Source organism: Acipenser ruthenus, chromosome 8 (assembly GCF_902713425.1).
Source record: "Acipenser ruthenus chromosome 8, fAciRut3.2 maternal haplotype, whole genome shotgun sequence".
In the NCBI taxonomy this organism is placed as follows: Eukaryota; Metazoa; Chordata; class Actinopteri; order Acipenseriformes; family Acipenseridae; genus Acipenser; species Acipenser ruthenus.
The window spans coordinates 23315254-23337695 of record NC_081196.1 but is presented as its reverse complement, the minus strand read 5'-3'; the positions used below and the strand labels follow the sequence as shown (position 1 = coordinate 23337695).

The following is a 22442-nucleotide window of genomic DNA, read 5'->3' as shown; positions in this document are numbered from 1 at the left end:
GGGCACAACGCTACTCGTAACTTGGCTGTACGGTCTCTAATTGTAATACTCACCCAGGCCGTAGGATAGGTATGGACATACCCGTGTACGCAGGATGCCTGTGCCTCAGTAATATCAACTCCTGTATCACCGACTGACTATACCCTGACTCAAGGAGGGCTCAAGTTTGTGTGCTTCCACTGTCACAGGAAACACAGAACTCATAACCTGGCGCGGATGAGCTTGTTAGGCAAGCTGATCCGAGATGGGGTGAAATCGCAGTCCATGGTGGGGCCTGAACTGAGCTAAAATCCAGCTCTTTATGATATAAAAAAAAATTAATAAAAAATGTTTAGTAGAGTACATTTCTCTAGTGTTAAATCTACAATAGGCTATCCCACGTGCCCACATGTTCCACTACATAATGTTCTTGATAATAATAATAATAATAATAATAATAATAATAATAATAATAATAATAATAATAATAATAATAATAAATACCTGAATCTGAATTCCGCAGGGACAGTGCAAGGCTCTCGCCTCGCCAGTAGAATGTTGTCATATTTGTTGTTATCCAGTATACCGGTAGACCACATGAGTTCAAGAAATTACACAGTAGATGCTAATCCACCTGGTAATTTTTGTAACTTTCTAGAACTTCATTATGTAAGCTTCACAGCAATCTGCTGTTAAAGCCCCTTGTTTGTCTTTTTGAACAAATTTATGGAAACAACAGGTTTTTTTTTTTAAAATCTTGTAAAACAAATCTTGCCCAGTGAATTAGCGTATAAGAGATTTTACTTTAACTCTATACATGGTCATTGAAGCCTGGTGCTGAGGTTGGTAGCCCACAGGAACAGTATGGCATGACTTCCAGGCTATAATAATTGAATACATTTTAAGGTACAAATGTGCATTTCTTTGTTCTTGGTAGTTACCCATTATAGATGCTACTTAAGGCTAGTGTAACATGAATTGCATCTTCTCTTTCTGCTAATGGTCAGAAAAGTCTAAGCTTAAAGCAATCAGCTATCCTGTTACCAAGCATGAAAATAACAAAAGTGTAAAGGAAAATATCTTTATTTATGTATTTATTTTAAATTTGGAATGCCTAATTATTCAGCTCAGCTTTCGTTGCAACCCCCGCACTAACTCGGGAGAGACGAAGACAAGCACTCGCGTCCTCCGAAATGTGTGCTCTCAGCCATCCGCTTTTTTTCCCGCACTGCAAGCCATTACAGAACTACAGTGTAGGAGGACCCTGCAGTTTTGAATTGCACACAGGCAGGCCTGCAGGTGCCCAGCCAGCCACAGAGGTCACTGGTGCATGGTGAGCCAAGGATTCCTGGCGATCTCCAAGCTATAGGGCGCATGCTGCACTCTAGACGGAGTGCCTTTACTGGATGTGCCACTTGTTAGCCCATTTATTTATTTTTTAATGGGCTGTGTTTTTTTTAACTTTGTAAAAGATTCAGTATTTTTTATAACCTTGCTTATAAAACAATTATAAAGCACTGTCATTTTAGGAGTCACCTGCGAATGGCAATAATTTGAGACTTCTTCCCCATCATTAAAATCGGTCCCAATATCTTTGGAACTACAGTTCATTATCACAAGCAGGCGATTCCACAATCAAACAATTTAAATACCCCTCACCACAATTAGCTGTGGAGAATTATACACCTCTGACAATAAATAGCGGGTTTGGGTCAACCCTGCGTGTGTAGGCTACACATTCCAAAAGAAAATGAATGGCACACAAAGACCTCAGCCTGGTACTAGCCATGGTGATGAGGATGCTCAGAAGCGAAAACTGAAATGTACCAATATGGAAGTGGAGATTTTGGTACAAGCAGTACCAGTAACACATGGAGATGTGTTACAAGCTCAAAATACATCACCAGGACAAATGAATAAAATATGGAATGTGTGGTGGCTTCTTAATAAACAAATGTACCACTTCAGAGTTTGTAGTAGGTTGCTTATACATTACGATGCATCATCCAGTTACTGTGCTTCGCATATTAGTTCAACTTCTTATTCCAGGCGTATAGACTTTTCAAACTTCAGAAACAATACGGTTTATTTACTTACATCCATAGCAGTCAAACGGGTGGATAATCATTCCATTGTTGTACAGCAGTAAGTTCAGCAACAATAATTCCATACAGCTTCATACGAACAGTCTTCAGTTTAACTATGACTTATATATTCTTAAAGTCTTATGCAGTTACAACTTTCCTGTTTTCTTATGTTTGTTACTCTATGTGTGATTTTAAAGCATATCTGTATGGTATATATTGTCGAAAAACTGTACTAGCTACAAACTAATTGCATCATCTGTCCCTCTGTCTTTTTTTTTTACCATTTTCTTTCCAACTTGAATTTAACGATGCTGCCTGAACCAGTACTGTAAAATACCAGAATGCCATATTACAAAAAAATACATTCTGTGGGCATTACTAAAATAATGGTGGAGGATGAGCCCTCATTGTATATGAGACTTTTTCTTTCGTGCACCTTGGAATATCGTTCCATCTTTTCTTAATCTCCTCCACCATTCTTTTAATAATTCCTACTCTCTAGAAGTAAAGGCTCTCGTTAGAACCTAATAATATTATAAACCGTAATTTACTAACTGACTTGATCAGAAGGGTTCAAAAATGAGCTCTTTGCAAAATGTTATTAAATGTTTCTTTGTTCTTAAAAATGATGTCTCTTTGCTGCAGACAAGTCTCCCACATCACCTTGCCTTTTATATAGCCTACTGTCTGACTGCGGCAAATTAACGCCTGCTTTAATCACGCAAATACGAGACCCACAATTACTGGCAGCTTTAATAAATTAGACAGAATATTTAATAGACCTAATTTTCAAAATCCCCTCCCAATTTTAGCGGTTTTGTTCAGAAACGCCCCAGAATTACATATGCATCAAGGGCTAAAGTGCACAGTCATTGCCCCCATAAATCATGTCTTAATTGCGTGTTTATGCCCTTGCGTGTGTTTTATAAATCCCATCCAAGAATTCAGAACCCTCAGTGCCAGTTTTACGGTTGTAAGACATGCGCAATCCTTATATAAATCTGGGCCTAAATTTAATGTAGTAATGCACTGTACAAGAAATGAACACACAGACAACCCTCTGGAGCGTTAATAATTGTATTTATTTTTTTACATTCCTGTAGCTTTGTGCAACCACTGGCAGCTTACAGTACAGATGATCAATGAAGCTGTTGCATGGTCGTCTTTGTTTTCCAGAATTCCCGACTTGAGTTAATCAGCTCTAAACATGTTTGTTTGATTAATTTAATACATCAGGATCTGCATGCTGGATAGATGTTTTAGAGTTAGTTTGGTTAAAACTTTTTTTTTCAATAATAAATTCATAAAAACGAAAATAGGCAGACAGCTGCATGATTTTGGGAACAGGCACAATCAACATTGCCAGAATTAAGAAGTGGTCTGTGGATTTTGTCATAGTTGGTGAACAGATCAGTTATTACACCGGTAAAAAAAAAAATGTTAGTTTGCGATGCTGGAGTATTTTTCATGTGTTTATGAAACAGCAGCTACAATACCAGTCTTACACAGCAAACATTGCAGGGTGACACAGACGATGGAGACAGCTACACAGTGTGTAGTGTTAGTGATGGAACTGGTAGAGCACACCCCTTAGTAGCTGAGTTCACCACAAACAATCAGCTTGTAGGAATGCAGATTGATACGGGAGCTTCTGTGTCCATTATGAGTGCCACAACTTAGAGACATATTGTCGAGAACCACAGTTGTTTGCAAATCTAGTGCAGTTTTACATACATACACAGGAAAGCCTATCAGTGTAGTTGCTACTGTTGATGTTGATGTGCAGTATGATGACCAAAGAGCAACAGTTCCTCTAATTATTGTGGAAGGAAATGGTCCAAATTTTGTTGACCGTGATTGGCTGAAGGTTTTCAGTTTGAAATGGACTGAGATTTGTCTGGTTAGCAATGCACCATCTCATGTACCAGTTATTAAGAAGTACCCAGAGGTTTTCCAGGATGGGCTTGGCACAGTGAAGAATATGACAGACAAAATTTATGTGGACCCTACAGCTCAGCCAAAATTCTTCACGCCCCGTCCAGTGCCATATGCAATGAAAGCAAAAGTTGAAGCAGAACTGAGCCCATTACAGCAGGAAAGAATAATAGAACTGTCACAAGGATGACTGGTGGATGACGTCACAGACCCGGAGGATACAGACACTCAGACAGCACTGCGGAATGAAACGCGCTGCTTGCACTTTTATTAAACAAATAAACACAAATCAAAGGTTTACACAAAACACAAAAGACAAAGAAACAAACAATACTAACAGCAACAAGTAGTATGCTGGTTGCAAAACCAGCATACGTAGGAATTGTTTATCTTTAAATGATTATTTTACCTCCTGTCTCCACTATCGCTCTCTTTCTCCACTCTGAACACTTCCTCGAGCAGCCAAACTGAGGCTCTTTTATATTGGTGACCGAGGGATCAACTAGCTATCAATTATTATATTATCCCTCGGTCACCTTTTGCATAGGTTTAGTATGAATGCGTGATGGTCAGCTAATTATATACTTAGTAGCTGATCAGTCAGTCAGGTATTTAAAATATAAACAATAACATGGTGGACGGCACCTTGCTCGTCCTGCCACACAATAATAAAACACAAATAAACACTGGCTTTTCACCGTCATATATACATATTTATAACAATAATAATAATAAACAAATATAAACACAAAGGGGCGGGACACCCTGCCATAAGAGCCTGTTGAGTTTTCTGACTGGGCAGCATCCATTGTCCCAGTATTCAAGAGTAATGGTGAAATACGCATATGTGGAGACTACAAGGTGATGATAAATTGGTGGATACATACCCCATCCCACGTATTGAAGACCACTGTGCAACCCTCAGTGGAGGAAAAATATTTACAAAAATTGATCTGAGCAGTGCATATCTGCAACTACCCCTGGATGAAAAATCAAAGGAATACACTGCCATTAATACTCACGTGGATTATTCAGGTACAACCGTCTTCCTTTCGGAATTTCCTCCTCCCCTGCCATCTTTCAATGATGCATGGATAATCTGTTACATAGCATTCCACATGTGTGTGTGTGTACATGGATGACATCCTAATTACTGGAGAAACAGAGGAGGAGCACTTTGGATGTGGTGTTGGCACGGTTAGCAGATGCAGGCATTCTTGTAGAGAAGATAAGTGTGGTTTTCCAAGACAAAGAAGTTGCTTACTTAGGCTACCATACCCGACGCAAAAGGCCTACACCCTGTAGAGGAGAAGGTCCGTGTGATAATGAAAACCCCAGCTCCTCGTGACTTGACAGAACTAAAGTCATATTTGGGGCTTCTAAATTACTATGGACGCTTCCTGCCTAACCTGTCTACAGTTTTGGCACCTCTGCACATTCTTTTGACAAAGAACTACAGATGGTGTTGGGGACCTAAACAAAAGGAAGCTTTTCAAGTATCAAAAGAGTTGTTACACTCCTTACAGGTACTGATTCACTATGATTCAAAGAAGGACCTCTTGCTTGCCTGTGATGCCTCGCCCTATGGGATTGATGCTGTACTGTCCCACAGGATGCCACTTGGTTTGGAGAGACCAGTAGCATTTGTGTCATGTACCTTAGCTCCAGCTGAAAAGAATTACTCACAGCTGAAGAAGGAGGGTCTAGCCATAGTTTTTGGGGGTGAAGAAATTTCACTCCTACCTGTTTGGCAGACATTTTGAGATCACGAGTGATCACAAACCATTGCAGACTGTTTGGTGAAACCAAAGGTGTGCCAACACAGTCTTCATCAAGAATTCAGGGTAGGCTCTTACCCTGTCTGCTTATGATTACTCCTTTACGTACAAGCCAGGCACAGAAATGAATCATGCTGATGCCATGAGTCGCTTGCCACTACAAGAGAAGCCCTCTATTATGCCCACCCCCATGGACTCAGTGTTACTCATGGAACTCGAGGATGCCTCAACAGTCACTGTAGAGGAACTTAAACTGTAGACAGACCGTGATCCAGTGTTATCATGTGTACATTGATTTGTCACAAACGGATGACCACACACTGTTGAACCAGAAATTCAACCATACTTTGTACGTAAGCTAGAACTGAGTGTTCATGATGGAGTGGTACTTTGGGGATGTAGTTATTGTACCTCCACAGGGCAGACCACAGGGTTTATAAATGCTGCACCAGTCACACCCTGGCATAGTGAGAATGAAAACATTCTTCCGAAGCCATGTATGGTGGCCGTACTTAGACAGGGACATTGAGAGTTCATGGTTCATGGATGTGATTCCTGTCAAACAAATGCTAAGCTTCCTCTTGCCACACCTATGCACCCTTGGGAATATCCGAGCCGCCCATGGGAATGTGTACGTATTGACTATGCTGGACCATTCATGAATAAGATGTTTCTGATACAAACTGATGCATACTCTAAATGTATGTAAATTCCATATAAATGGGATCACTCACCTCACTTCTGCTCCTCACCATCCAGGATCAAATGGCCTTGCACAGTGGGCAGTGCAGACTTTCAAGGATAGCATGAGAAAACAGTGCGGAGGAAGTGTGGACTCGAAAGTCACCTGCCGAGCTCCTTATGGGAAGGAAGTTGAAAACTCACCTGGACCTTATGCAACCTGATGAAACACGGAAAGTCTGTCGTAATCAAGCAAAGCAAAAGTCCTGGCATGATGCGCACACAAAGGACAAGTTTCTTGACATTGGGAACTCTGTCTACATGTACAACTTTGGGGTTTGTCCACGCTGGTTTAGAAGTATGGTTCTTCATTTGTCATCAAATTAACAGATGGACACATGACGCCACGCTGACCATGTCAGACCGACAGCTTCAGATGTGAGTACTTGATGCTACTTATATCTCACCTGCAGTTCACAGTGAGGGATCCCAGGCTACACCAGTTGTTGTGTCTCAGGACCAGTGGAACTCCCTGTTGAAAGCCTTTCACTGCAGAATTCTGATGATGACACAGATGAGAACTCTTCATCAGCTGTGCTTGAAGCGCTGCAAAGGTCAGAACGTGTATGGAGGACACCAGATCGCTTATACCTGTGACCTGATGATAAACAAAAACTCTGTTAAATGCTGTTGTGAAACCAGACTATACAGATCTTGCAGTTTGTTTTGTAAGTCTAGCTCTACTTTTCAGCATTGCAGTTTTTTTATGTTCTACTTCTTTTAGTGGGCATGCCATCCAAAACAAATGTGTATTCAATAAATATCAGTTGTATTTTTAAGCTCAAAAATGGGGGAATGCAGTATACTTAGCATTATTACACTGCTCCAATATTGTTTGTAAAATGTAGACGGTCACTAAGTGGTTTGTAATTGTTAGATTACAAACAGCAGAAGAACTTAAAATGGCTGTCTGCATGTTGTCTGTATTCAAGTTTAATGATTTCCATTACATGAGAGTAGGTGTTAAAACTTCATGCTGATATTGGACTCAGCTCTCGTCAAGATAAGCACCAACTAAAACATAGTTTCTTTTACTGTAAACTAATGTGATCCATCTGCATTTCCTTCCATCTGATGATGTAGATATCCTTCTTCCTGGTGTTGATGGCTGAAGTGTAATGCTGGCTCCAGGGATCAGCCTATTTTGCCTCCCTGGTGCATCAGCACACACAACGGCTGCAATGCTGACTCAACCACAGTGCGGCCTCCCTAGCACATCAGCATGACAACAAGTTTAGCATTTACCCTGTACTCTGAGTGAATACATCACAATTTCTTTCTGTAATATTAAGCAAATTAGGTTGAGTTTATTGATTTTGAACTGGAGCATATATGTGCGAGTATGCAATAACATAACTTGGACTGCTCTGTAAATGCCACAACATGTCCTTTTCATATGGTTAAGGTATCTGAAAAAATCTATCAGTGAGTTTCACTGTTGAGAAAAAGTGAAAAACACTCAAGCGGCCATCAGTAAAACTGTAAATAAATGGTAAATGCATTATTTTGTTTTTTTGATATCCATTACCGTACATCCAACCCAATTGAGCATAGAAGGGCCTCTGTATGGTCAATAACAAAATCTGCTTATAAGTAGGCCAAGAAATTGTGAATTCACTGAAATGGAGAGACAATACACAAGGCACAAACTGTGGACCTTTAATGGTGAACATCAGTGGAGCAAGTAACCACATTATTGTGCATCTCAATTTTGAATTTTTAATTGAAATGTTCTTTTCTTTTTACTTGTAGATTGCTAATTTCCTGTAAAATGAATCTGATTAAATCAAACTGTCTCCAACTGAACTCTGAAATAATGACTCCCATTGACTCAAGCCAGATAGGTGACTCAATTCGACTCGAGCAAACTCTGTGAGTCGACTGGACTCGACTCAAGCTTGGCATGTCAACGACTCAACTCGACTCAAGTCTTTACCCCCCTGTGACTCGACTCGAGCTTGGCATGTCAAAAACTCGACTCGACTCAAGTCTTTACCCCCCTGTGACTCGACTCGAGCTTGGCATGTCAAAGACTCGGCTCAACTCAAGTCTTTACCCCCCTGTGACTCGACTTGAGCTTGACATGTAAAAGACTTGCCTCGACTCAAGTCTTTACCCCCCTGTGACTCGACTCGAGCTTGGCATGTCAAAGACTCGACTCGACTCAAGTCTTTAACCCCCTGTGACTCGACTCGAGCTTGGCATGTCAAAGACTCGACTCGACTCAAGTCTTTACCCCCCTGTGACCTGACTCGACCTAATTTTTGTGACTCGATTACAACAGTCTATTTCATTATGTTCTATTTTTTTCCCATATCTGTGGCATTTCTCATTTTTCGTTTTTATGATTCCTGAACAGGTGCCATCATCTTATCTGAGAAAAAACACATATTTCAAAGCAACAATGCTATTGATCTACAGCTAATCTGAAATGTATGTTTACAATTTTCAAAATGACACTGGGGAGTTCTCAAAACAGGAACATGTATTAGTATTTTTGTACAGTACTATACAATTGCCTAAATGTGTCTTCTAAGTAGCAAAGTAATTGTAGTTGTCGATTAAAATAGGCTTTTATTTGCTCAAAACAAAGAGTACAGGCTATTTATCTCATAACACAAGAGCTTTTTTGTCTCAATGTACATGTATTCAAAATTACTGTACATTGAAAGCACAATGATGGAAATAGAAGATATCTGTGATTTTAGCTTTCAGCACAGATCTGGTTAAAGTTCAACATTTTGCGAAGCAGATTGCATTTTTGTAGTAGTGGTCAAAATGGTACCATATACTGCAACATTGTTACAACGATATTTTGTGCATAACAGTGAATGCTAAATAAATTCCCAGTTCAGCTACTGTATTACAGTAATGTCCCCTTGAAATATGCATAGGCGTTTCTCACATTTCATGGTGTGAATGATGCAGTGCACTGACATGCCTGCCAAGTAAAATAAAGATACCATGCTTTCAAAGATTAATATGTAAACCATGTTTACATAAACTGATACACTAGGCTGTTGTTTCCAATGTAAATGAGCACAAAATCAAATGCACTGAAGCTCTTCAAAGCTCTTATTTAAGGTCTAGAGCAACAGCATGATCCCTAAGATATGCTTTTATGCAACAGATAAACATAATTCTATGGGAATTGTATTATTTCAGTAGTAAATGGCAAAACATATTACATAATGAATATTACATTATGTTAGCATGCAAAACAGTTTGTAATTATTTTAAATCATTTTTTATTGAATACAATTCTGATAGTACATAGCTTATAGAGGGTCTTGTTTAACAACAAGTGAAAGGGCAAAGGCATATTTTCTGAAAAGAATCCATTTTCATTGTATAGCATTGGAAGGAAACAACACAATTATTTAGTCACACTATCATGCAATATACATGTGTTTCTGTTTCAACAACCACAGAGGCCGTAGAACATGACATTACAAACACCCATGAGCAATAGTCAGTTTCTTTTTTTAAGTCTGAAATCCTGCCCTATCCATTACTTTGCTTTTTTTAAAATATCCCTTGTGCATTTTGCAAGCGTACTGAAGGATAGGCTTCTCATACATGTATGTTCTCTTTTTTAATACAGGTTAAGAGAACAAACTGTTATTGCGAGGAGACCTGCAAGATCTGTACTACTTGACAACTATGTGACAATTTCAAAGATAGTTGCTAATTGAAAGGTCAAGAAAATGTTCAGCAGGAGATTAAGCAGAAGTCAGAAAAGATATGAAACCTGAGAGTGATCTTAAGTGATAAAATAGGAAGCAACAGGTACTTATAATTGACACAGCTCCATTGGTTGAGCTGTGCAGCGCTGCTGAAGAAGTAAAAGGCAAACCTCCTGCTGCTCCACAGGACAGAACGTATTTAACATGAGTTTTCAGGGTGATCTAAATGTACCCTATGGCACAAGTCTGGAAGACGATGGAGAAGAAATTAAGAACAACAACACACAGTCATTGGAGTCTGTTGGGGATGACAATGCCAATAAAATCCAGTCAGAAGTCATCAGTACTGAAGAAAAGGATCAAGAATGTGAAAGGAGAACCAGGGAAGCTGTAAATGTTCCTCTTCTTGTGTCCCAAAATGAGGGGCAAGATAAAATCATTATCTGGGGTACAGAGTCTCAGCATGGTGATCCTGACATGGAGGAATTTGAGCTGCTTGAGTGCAGAGAGCTTAGTGATAGCTGCTTGACCGATGATGCTAAGGGTACATTTATGGATACATTGGAAACCAGCTCAAAATATCAGCAGTCTAACACTTCTGCTTCTGCTCAAGCTGTTTCTTCAGAGACATGGGTTCAGGTGTCAGCAGAACTTGAAAACCAAAATAGCAAAGCTGCTGTACAGCTTGGATATCATGACTCCCGATTATCTTTAGAAATCAGTGAGAGTCCTCCTGTAGAAACAGGAGTTTCTACAAAACAAGATATTATTTGTGCTTCAGAGAATGATATATTGATTAATTGTCTTTCTGCACCACTGGATGCATTTGGAAGTTCAATAAGCACTGTCCACAGCATGAACAAAACACAAATGATGGGAACAGATCAGTTTTCACACATGCCTCCTCAAGCATTCAGTATGCCCTCAGAGAAAATAATTATATTTCGGTCCAACACGGCTACCTCAGAAGCAATAAAGGACAACAAGCCCCAGGAACTCCTAAGTCCTTCTACTGAAAACACAATAAATTTAGAAAACCTAAATTTAACACCTCACTCTCAGGAAGCTTTACTCAAACCAAAAGCACAGGTGGATCAAGGTTATATTTCTAGGAAGCTCAGGATGAGTCCCACTGAGGATTCATCATGTTGGAATGTCTGCCAGCAGACCAATGGAAGTGGGTGGAAACCTGAATTGTTCAAGTGTCTAAGAAAAAATAGTGCGGACAATGCTGCAAACGAGGGACAATCAAGCCCAACAGCAGGAGAGGGGTCCCATGTAGAATATCTTCAGAGTTCAGAAGATGAGCAGCTTTTGGGTCATGCTAGGGTGTTGGAATGTCATAAACTGAGTGGGAGTGTTTCACCTGAAAGTAAGGGGAAGTCTGCAGAAGATACAGAGACAAGAAGGGTTCAAAGTTTGGGACAGTCAGTTCTTTCAGTTTTAGGGCAGTCAGGATACAACTCAACAAATACTGAAAATGAAATTTATTCTAAGACAGAACAGTCTTCTGAACTTCCTAAACATCCAAGTGAGCCCTTTCAAATGAACACTAATGATCAGATGTCATTTAAAGAAAGTAATGAGGCCGTTAACGCCTCCACCTCTGATCTGTCAAGCCAGTCAGCAGCATTGGGGACAGATCAAAGTCATCATTATCAGGGCTGTAGTGAAAACGTAATAGCTAGTGGTTCTGAGATCCATGTTACAGCCACATCAGATACACAGACAGATAAAAGGATGCTGTTTGGAAAGAAACTCTTCACAGACTCTCCAGCTCAGCCTCAATCACATGCTACAAGCATAGGCTCTCCATCGAGTATTTCCACCCCTCTGTATTTTGTGGAAAGGGTAAATGTCAGAAACCAGCAGGTAGAGTCAGCCAGCAATTTAAAAGAGCGGCTTATAGTCTACAGCGACAGGTTCCATCCCGCTGGGCTGCTGCCTCCTTCCACTGACAACACACAGCTGTCAAGTGGCTGCCTGAAAGCCCCTATTAAGGTCGCCCTTAGCAGTGGGATCCCCAAGCCAATTCTTCACCATTCGAGGACCTCATTGATGAGCAGGGGAGAAACAGAGTGTACTTATAGCAACAAGGCTGAAGAGCTGCAAGAGGCTAAATTCATACCCAAACCTAAACATGTCAGACCCAAAATCATAACGTACATCCGAAAGAGTCCACAGGCCAAGCTGCCACTCGATGCCATAGGGCTGCCCTCCAGGCTTTCCACATACAGTGTTCCCATGACAAAAAATACCCAAAAGGAAACAAAATCGTCCCCAGTGTTAAGTGCCTCTAATCTTCTGTACGATAAATACAGACATGAAACACAAAAATCGCACTTTTATTCTTCAGGGTTAATGGTGTCTGGTATCAAGCCACCTGGTCATCATATTCCTCACAAGATGGTTGGAAAGGCTGATACTTTCTACGAGGAACTATGTGACAAGTATCCACATGATGGTAGTAAGGTAAGCATACAAAACTTTTAAAGGAGTAAATATACCAGTACAGTGAAACTCTGTTAAAACACATAAAGTAATCTTATTTTCTCACAATTCTGCCTTGACAGCAAAGCCTAGGATTTGTGCTTTCAGGTTACTACAGTTGAGCAGATTCAAATAAATTGCAGCTATATGTGTTTGTTTCCGTCTGCTGTTTTATAACACTTCCCTCAAGCTATAGAGCACTCAGAGGATTATGTCTCATTTTACCCTCAAATCAGAATTCATTCTGAATCTTCTTCATTGTGATTGAATAATTTGAAAAGTTTGTCCAGATGTTAACAGGAGACACTACTGAGCTGAGCAGTAGAGCTCTATTATATAACTCTTGAGCAGTTAGAGCTCTATTATATAACTCTTGAACAGTTAGAGCTCTATTATAACCCTTGAGCAGTTATAGCTCTATTATATAACTCTTGAGCAGTTAGAGCTCTATTATATAACTCTTGAGTAGCTAGAGCTCTATTATAACTCTGCAGAGTTAGAGCTCTATTAGATAACTCTTGAACAGTATAGCTCTATTAGATAACTATTGAACAGTAGAACTTTATTATATACATATTGAGCAGTTAGAGCTGTATTATATAGCTTGAGTAGTTAGAGCTCTATTATATAACTTGGGCAGGTATAGCTCTATTATATAACTATTGAACAGTAGAACTCTGTTATAACTCTTCAGGAGTTAGAGCTATATTATATAACTCTTGAGCAATAGAGCTCTATTATACAACTCTTGAGCAGTTAGTTGAAACATGTCAGGGTTCTGATGATTATGTAAAAACATGTTAAACTAAAGTCTCCTGGGCCAATAAGGGGCTACTAGAAGCACCATGGCCCGATCCTGTCTGATTTTCTCCAGACACTGCGGGAGCAAGGCGACTGGTGTGCCAAGGCATCTACCACCAGCGGATACCTGCCTCCTATTATGGAGAGCCAGAGGGGACAGTGGGTTGATTCCTGGGAGGCAAGCCATATATCTCTGCTCTCCTGAGCCTAAATAAGGCTACCACCTCGGGGTTCGCCTCTACTCTGAGACGCTGGGACCCTCCTTGAGAGGAGGTCTGCTGCCCAGTTTTTTTCACCCTAGGCAGATGTACTGCCCGCGCAGTGAGAGTAGGTTCTCATGCGCCCAGAGCAAAGTTACGGGCCACGCAATGGAGACTAGGCGACCTGAGGTCGCCTTTGTGGTTGACATAAGCCACCACTTTTGTGTTGTCTGCACAGACAAACACATGCCTCCCTCAAACCTTTTGCACAAATGCTGCAAGGCTAATTAAACTGCCTACAGTTCCAAAACATTTCTGTGGAGACCGTGCCATGGGGGGTCACACACCCCCTGCGCCCCCATTCTACACAGCGCCTCAGCCCAGAATGGATGCGTCCGTGGTAACAACCTCCCTTCTGGTGCCACTGCCCAACACGATGCCGAGGCGCAGATGGGCAGGCTGTTTGCACCAGAGAGTGCCTTTAGACAATGATGAGACAACTTAAATAAGCTAAAAAAAACACTGCTGTTGAAACAAGCATACAGAGGGCGCATGCGCAGGAGACCCAAATGTAGGGTCTGAGAACCTGCTGCAATGAATCCCAGAAGTTCTGGAACGTCATTACCATGAACGCTCTATTGATCTGAAATAGCTCTAAACAGGTGATTAGTCTCCACTGCCATCCGACAGAGTGGACAGCATGGACCCGGAGTCCAAGCACACTTCTAGATAGGAGGCTGTCTGAGAAGGTGTGAGCTGGCTCTTCGCATGATTCACCGTAAGACCCATCTGTTGAAGTTGGCCAGTGACCAGTTACGTGTGAGCATCTGCCTGAGCTGGAGACTGGGCATAATGAACCAGTCATCCAAATAATAAAGTACTCTGATTCCTTTGAGTCTCAATGCAGGTACTTCATGTGCACCGTTTGTTATGAGTTTATGGAAGTAAGCGTCTTTAAGGTCTACCATGGTCGCCTGGCCTGATTGACTGCAACAGTCGAGGATTGGTCTGAGGCCACCATCCCGCTTGGGCATGGAGAAGAACCTATCCTCAAAACTGGAGGGGGTATACCATATGAATAGCCTGTTTTTGCAGCAGCGCTGCTACTTCTTGATGCTGCAGTCATGCCCCGAAAGGGAGGGGAACCGTGCTTGAACTGCAGTGAGTAGCCGGTCTGAGCATGTGTGCCTGGGAAAGCCAAAGCTGCCTGTGTGCGGTGAACACATTGGCTGAATAGGCATGCCTGAGACCCGACACTGCTTGTTGGGGCAGATATGGTCCGTGGACAGGAGCACTAAATTAGGCACCTGTACCAACACAGCAATAGAAGCCACTGGCGGAAACTTGGGCAAGCCCAGCTTCTCTGTATCGTGTGCCCTATATAGGGGTAGACCAGGGCACCTGCAAGACTGCAGTGGCCCTCTTGATCAATGGCATAAGCACTGCTATTACAGGGAGAGCTTAACCACAGGGATTGTGCTATCTGACTCTGTGTCCTCAAATGGAAACTCCAACTCCTATTCACCCACCTCTTATTTGCCTACCTCCTGCTGCCAATCTGCATTCGTAGTCCCCTGGGACCCCAAGGGGACATGTGGGGCAGGCGGTGCTGAACATTCACGCAGCAACTCTGTGAGGACAGTTCCTTGGTACTGCTGCCCAGAGCTTCTCCATTCCGGGTGCGTGGCTCTCCCTTGGCACATAGCCATGGGGTGAAGACACAGCCACGTCTCTATGAGAGGGTGATGGGGGAGAGCACTGTGCAGGAGTGAGGGATGCACAGCACTCTGTAGAGCCACAGGAGAGATGTTTCTCCAGCATACGCTTGGAGAAATGTGCACAAAACTCATAGAAAATGCGGTTTACCTACGGGTACCGGGTCGGGAGTGTAGCAAGTCAGTGACCTACAGCTGCAAGCAATCTCAACCAAAGAGCGTAACACAAATACAGTTCTTTTTTTTCAAATTTAGTAGTCGCTAATAATTTTTATTATTTTCTCCCAATTTAGAATATCCAGTTATTTTTAGGCTTAGCTCACCGCTATCACTCTCGCGCTGACTCGGGAGGGCGAAGACGAACACACGCTGTCCTCCGAAGCGTGTGCCGTCAGCGGACCACTTCTTTTTCACACTGCGGACTCACCATGCAGCCACCCAAGAGCTACAGTGTTGGAGGACAAAGCAGCTCTGGGCAGCTTAAAAGCAAGTCCGCAGGTGCCCGGCCAGACTACAGGGGTCGCTGGTGCGAGGTGAGCTGAGGACATCCTGGCCGACCTAAGCCCACCCCCGGGCAGTGCGCTGCCAATTGTGTGCCGCCTCCTGGGATCTCCTGTCCACGGTCGGCAGTGGAATAGCCTGGACTCAAACCGGCGACGTCCAGACTATAGGGCGCATCCTGCATTCCACATGGAGCGCCTTTACCGGATGCGCCACTCGGGAGACCTCAAATACAGTTCTAATAATAATAAAATAGTTTACAAAAACAAAACTTTTATTTTTAACTCCAGCCGGAGCTAAGCAGCATGTGAGAACAGCACAAGTCAGCCAACTCTAGTTGCTTGATTGCTGAGAAGGGGCGACACAAGCCATCGGCTTCACCGGGGCACAAGGCCACTGTGGGACATAACAAGCAACAGGCTGTGTGCAAAAATTAAGTGTAATTAGCAAACTCCTACAATGTCAAAAATTATCACCTTTATTAGTGTAAAACACAAATGGCGAATATAAATTGCAGATAGAAGCAACAAGTACTCATCTGTCAATGGCTTCTCCTCGTCTAGGTTCAGTCCTCTGAAAGGAAAAATGATGCTGGTATGTGTGCGTGCAGTCTTCTTATGCCCTCAGATGCGTCACAGAGGCTGTCCAAAATGGATAGCAGACACATGCACAACTGCCTATGAGCTGGCCAACTTGCCCCCTACAGAAAGCTCATTGCTCATTCCTTCAGGGGCACGGCAACTTTGTGGGCTTTATGACTGCATCACAGGCACTGGTGCGCAGCTTTGGTATATCTATTCCGGTTCGGGGTATTTAGTAGGTAAACACCCATTAGGTAATGGTTACATTTCGTACTTGAAAGAGAACTGTTAATTCTTCTTTGTTGTATAACTAATGATAGTATTCTGGCACATAAAATGCCACATGTATTTAAATTCATCTCCTGAACAAGGTTATGTTTGATAATTTTCTTTCCAAGTATCTCTCAACCTCTTTTTTTTGACAACCTTACTATTTCACAGACAGGCAAAGCAACGACCGGCTTGGCAGGAACAGGGCGGGATGATTCTTCAGTTCCTCAGCAAAGCACAAACGAAGTTGCTCCAGCCAGCATTTACAGGTCATCCATGGTTCTTAGGCCTCAGTTAGGCCTAGGAGATGTCACTAGGTTACCCTCAGCAAAAAACAGAATGCTGCTAGCCAGTCAAAGATCAGCCCTGTCCTTCAGCCACCAGACACAGATGTCAAATACAGTCAACCACTACAGTCTGGATGCTTCAGGTAAACAATACTGTATTTGAAGTAACTTTTCCAATGTATGTAGTGCAACCTCTTCCTTTATCTCATAAACTCAGGGGTGAGGAAAATGAGAGCAACACACAGTAGCATTGTATAACCCAGATAAAATAAGTTATTTGTGGAATCAAGTTTTATGCCTTCTCTTTGTAACATTGCTTCTTGTTCTGTATTGCATGTTTTTGCAGTAACCACAGTATTCCATCCAATGTTGTCAGAAAGGGGCTAATGAAAAAATACACAATAACTTTTAAAAAACCCCAACCAAATGTTTTTTGTCAGCACGGTTATCTTCAGTTCTGTTGAAGCTGTGTCAGGTGCTTATACAGTGGCTCTCAAAAGTATTCACCCCCTTTGGACTTTTCCACATTTTATTGCATTTTATTTTCTGTTTTGTATTTGTAATTAATTTAGAACAATTTGTAGATTTTATTTTTCACTTTGACATTATGGACTTTTTTTGTGTTGATCAGTGGCAAAAACTCCTAATTAAATCCATTTTGATTCCATGTTGTAACACAATAACATGTGGAAAAGTCCAAGGGGGGTGAATACTTTTGAGAGCCACTGTAAGTGGTTGTAGGTAGTGGAATTCACTGCAGCCCATAAAATGACTTTAAATTATTTGTAAGACTCATTCCTCATAGACTCATAGGAGGCTGTGTGGTCCAGTGGTTAAAGAAAAGGGCTTGTAACTAGGAGGTCCCCAGTTCAAATCCCACCTCAGCCACTGACTCATTGTGTGACCCAAAGCGAGTCACTTAACCTCCTTGTGCTCCATCTTTCGGGTGAGATATAATTGTAAGTGACTCTACAGCTGATGCATAGTTCACACACCCTAGTCTCTGTAAGTATCCTTGGATAAAGGCATCTGCTAAATAAACAAATAATAATAAAATTACACTGCCAAGCCCCTTGCAGCATAATTTGGTCCTCAGGGCATCATGACAGACATGCAAAATAAATCCCTTTAAATTCAAATGTATCACCACACTAGTGAAAGTTGTGGTATATTTCAAATTGCCCTCTCTGTAGTTTCAGCTATTCCCAAATAGTCATATAGTCATATACAGTAGTTACACATTTAATTGTATTATTTCTTTCTAATCTAAAATATATAAATGATTTGAATGTCTTGCTAATCAGTTTTAAGGGACCGTACTCGTCATCAAATATTTACCGCTCCTAGCAACCATCAATATATGCATGACCAAAAAGCTTCAGCGACATATGAATTATTTATACTTTCATCAAAGAAACCAGAAATACATGATGGCATATTACTAGGGCCCTATCAAATTCATGGTCAATTTTCATAACATTTTAAAAATCTTAAATTTCACGGTTTCAGATATTTAAATCTTAAATTTCATGGTGGTGTAACAAAGTATGAACATGTAGTTAAAAACGGCTAAATATAAACATTTAAAGCCCTGAAGTTAACAAAAGCATGTGACTAACAAAGTAGAAACGCTAAAGAAAATGAAACTGAAATCTAGAGGATTGCTCTATGATTGTTGTGTTTCTGTTATTATTATTATTAAAAAAAACTGCTGGTTTTAAACATCATTGTATGCAACAGTAACTCCAAAACTCTTCTGAAATGCTGAGCACACTCTTTATTTAAGCCAGGGGTTGAATGTGAACATGGAACTGTGTTGTTCTTCATTCCCTGTCTCTGCGGTGTAAAAGCCTGTCCGTATTTAGACACAGCTCTCTCTGCATCCACTGAGTTTGTTGGAATTGACAGACAGCACCGAGCTAGCCTTGCAAGCAAGCCCGGGCAAAGAAGGGCGGATCTGTAGCTGGACAATATATCCAGAGGCTAAAAAATATAAACGTGAAGTCTCTGAAATTACTGGCATATTTTCTATTTATTTTTTTTGTCCTGCGGTTTCTTACTTGGTATACATTTGGTTTCCAAATTCTTTTACACCATTAGCTGCAGTAATGATTGTAGCACTTTTTGATTTATTTTGGACACTCATTTTAAAATCAAGGTCTAATTTGACTCGCCTAAAGGTACTACCAGTTGAGATCCGTAGGTCATACTGAACCCGTCTGGATGCCCGTGTCTACCAATCACTGAGTAGAGCCCAGTTATTGGCTGCTGTCAAGTGTCAATCAATAAATCCTGTCCAGTTCATGATGAGCTTTCTTTTTTAAATTGAAACAAGCTAATAATCACATCAGGAACCTGTAACGGTGCATATAACTTCATTGGATTTTTGTGCAGGGTAAAAGTACACAAAACAGATAAGATTTCACAGTGCAGAATGAATTTCACGGTCCGTGCGAAATGGGTAGGGCTCTACATACTACATTTTCCAAAATATCTTTATATTTCAATTCAGAACAGTGGATGCATTTTTACAATTTGCAAGGGTGTTTAACATATCAATTACAATTATAACTACCAGGACACAGATTTTGTCACAGAACAGTCCAAGATCAACAGCTATTTTATTAATTAATTTTCAAAATAGGAACTAATCAAAAAACAACCTTACAGACAACAAAACAAGCAAGGCAGTAAGACCCTACACATTGAGGTCATTGTTGTTCTGAACTGGTTTTACTTTTCCAAATAAGTAACTACTATACCATCATCTGTATTTTGCATTCTGCACAGGTTATGAACTATAAGAGTTCATCCTACTACATGTATAAACACATGTAAGACAATTGAGAATATACATGACAATTGAGAATATACATGTGAGAATATACACCTTGCATAACTATATCATGCTCATGAAATATCCAGGGAACATAAGCAGGAGATGTTAAATGGAGTTTAGCCTGCTGGGCACTTCCAGTAGGATTGCAGTTGATTTTCTCTGCCTAGCCTGCGGGAGCACAAACACAATTGCAAAGCTCCCTATGGGCCTGAGACAAGATTGGCAACCGAGCACCTCCAGAATCTGAACCAGCAAGCTATTGATTACATGAATGGTGCTGCTTACGTAGCAGTGCCTTTGGCAGGTGAGCTACTAGGGACCCCATGATATTATTTGTAATAAGCACATATTTTAATTTCCTCAGTTTTATTGCATTCAAAAGGGTCAATTGTAAGTTGGCCTTATATGTACTTACCGTAGTAAATTCTGCTCTAAATTCTTTGCTAACTGAGTGGATTCCAGTAGGGGTTCTCCCTGTAATCTTTGGCTTCAAATAGCAAACAGAATGTATCCTCATACAGGATAAGAGTGTTACTTGAAGATGAGACGTATTCTTTTATGTTGGCTGCTTAAATCAAACCATTTGTTGCCTTTTCATTTTTTTTCTTGTGTCATATTTTATTTTTTAAACACAAATTATGAATTTGATCAAGCATGAACAGTTGAGAATATGCACAGCCAGGTTACACCAACTTCAAATAAGTGGTGTTTTTTGTTGGAATTTGTTAGAGCATTTAGTGTATTTAGCACTACTCAGTACTACAGTAATTGCCTTATTGTTGTTGATTACTCTGATTTAATATTCTCATACACTGTATTTATTAAGTACAGTATACTTTGATAGATAACAGAATCACTATCAGATGTCCTGAAATTTCATGAACCCACGTTCATTAATACAAAATGAGACGCCTGGAAAGATCGACACTCTAAGCCCGTTTCAAAACATCTTGCCATCCCAAACAAACAAACAAACAATAAACTAAAGTGAGCTATTACAATCAACATTATAGATTTGCACATTTCATCAGCAGCCTATTTCTCATCTCTACTCTCTTTACTGTGGGTAATTGGTGTAATTATTATATCTGTGCCCATTTAACCCCCCTGAATCCAACACTTGACTTAAGTACTAAACAATTGTATTGTTCACTTTTGAAAAGCAGTAAAAGGTAGGCGGCTCATTTAAATGAAGCAATGGATTTCCCCAGCTAAAAGAAACAAAGACCCGGCTTCTGTCCCAGGAATTTAAATAAGCAGTCCTTTGCATATCCTAGTAGTGTATAATTTCATGTATGTTTAATTATATGTAAAACACTAATATATATGGAGACTTTTTAACAGATAATATAACAGCGGAATGTAATATAGATACATGTTAAATATAGCTAGCAGTCATGCCCTAGACATCTACAGTTCAATATAACTATTAATTTTTTGTTATATAGAAAATAGTAAGAAAATAGTGAATTTAAGTCTTTGGTCACTTGCTTTTACCAGTCCGTAAACCCAGAACTGATTTTGTTTTTCAAGAGCCCCCTTGAAAGCCCCCATTGAATAAGCAACCACAAATGTTCACTGTCTTAAATGCCAGGTTAATAAAGTTTTGCTAATTTGTTCAAACATATAGCAGTTTGATTCATTAAGACAAATGCTGTTTTTTTTCTGTAGGATGTGAGTGCAGTGAGTCAGTAATGGTGATGTTTCCTCTCCAGTAATGCCAAGCATGTAATTATAGTACAGTATAGTACCTCACTAATTCAGCATTAGGATTTGTCACATTGTATATAGACATCTGTTATTGTATTTTATTTTACCCTGATTTTCTCCCCAAATTGTAATCTCCAGTTATTTTTCACCTCACTGCAGTGATTCCCCACATAGCTCAGGTGAACTGCTGAAGGTTCAATGGGTGCCCTCTGAGCCCACGACCAAGCCAGCTTCATCTTTTATACCCAGAACTATGAAAGGGAACACATAGGTGTTCTCATATTTCCTTTGTTAATAATATTCTAAATCATTATACTGTAACAACTGTACATATCAGACTTTAACTCCTTCTCTGGTGACAAAAACATGTGTTTTATCATGTACCAGAATTGCTTGATTATAGTTAGGTGATGTACATTGTTTGTTAATTTGACAGTTGAGCAAAGGAAGAGCACCCCTGGAACACTTACAAGGTCTATTCTGCCCAAACCTGGGCATTCTGGTCTGCGCCCTCCTGGATACTCCCGTCTGCCCGCAGCCAAACTGGCTGCCTTTGGGTTCGTCCGGAGCTCCAGTGTGTCCTCTGTGTCAAGTAACCAATCCAACGACAGCAACCAGAGTGATCCCAAGACAACCAACCGTAAGTCAGCTATTGCCTGTTTACTCCTTTGTATGAACGTATTACAGGGTGTATATGTACCAACAGAGGTGCACAGGAAACTGGAGAGTTTGACTGTAGGCCAGGCTGGCAGAAATGCTAGGGCCATGTTTAAATCGGAAGTCTTCTTAGGTTTTAAAGAGTTCACATTGTAATGCTGTCATGTCTAGCCTCCATTTCTGTG

The 22442-nt window shown here is 40.7% G+C and overlaps 1 protein-coding gene across 3 annotated transcripts in view; it reads left to right on the top strand.

Moving 5' to 3' along the window:
- The window catches only part of LOC117407400 (microtubule-associated tumor suppressor candidate 2-like), a 323947-nt gene that overhangs the window by 133107 nt on the left and 168398 nt on the right, over nucleotides 1-22442 (top strand). For all 3 annotated transcript variants that reach the window (XM_034012383.3, XM_059028738.1, XM_034012384.3), the window contains exons 2-4: nucleotides 10125-12678; nucleotides 16936-17194; nucleotides 22037-22240. In XM_034012383.3, coding sequence (XP_033868274.2) covers nucleotides 10411-12678; nucleotides 16936-17194; nucleotides 22037-22240 — 2731 coding nt within the window. In that variant the 5' untranslated portion in view covers nucleotides 10125-10410. The remainder of the gene's footprint in view (nucleotides 1-10124; nucleotides 12679-16935; nucleotides 17195-22036; nucleotides 22241-22442) is intronic.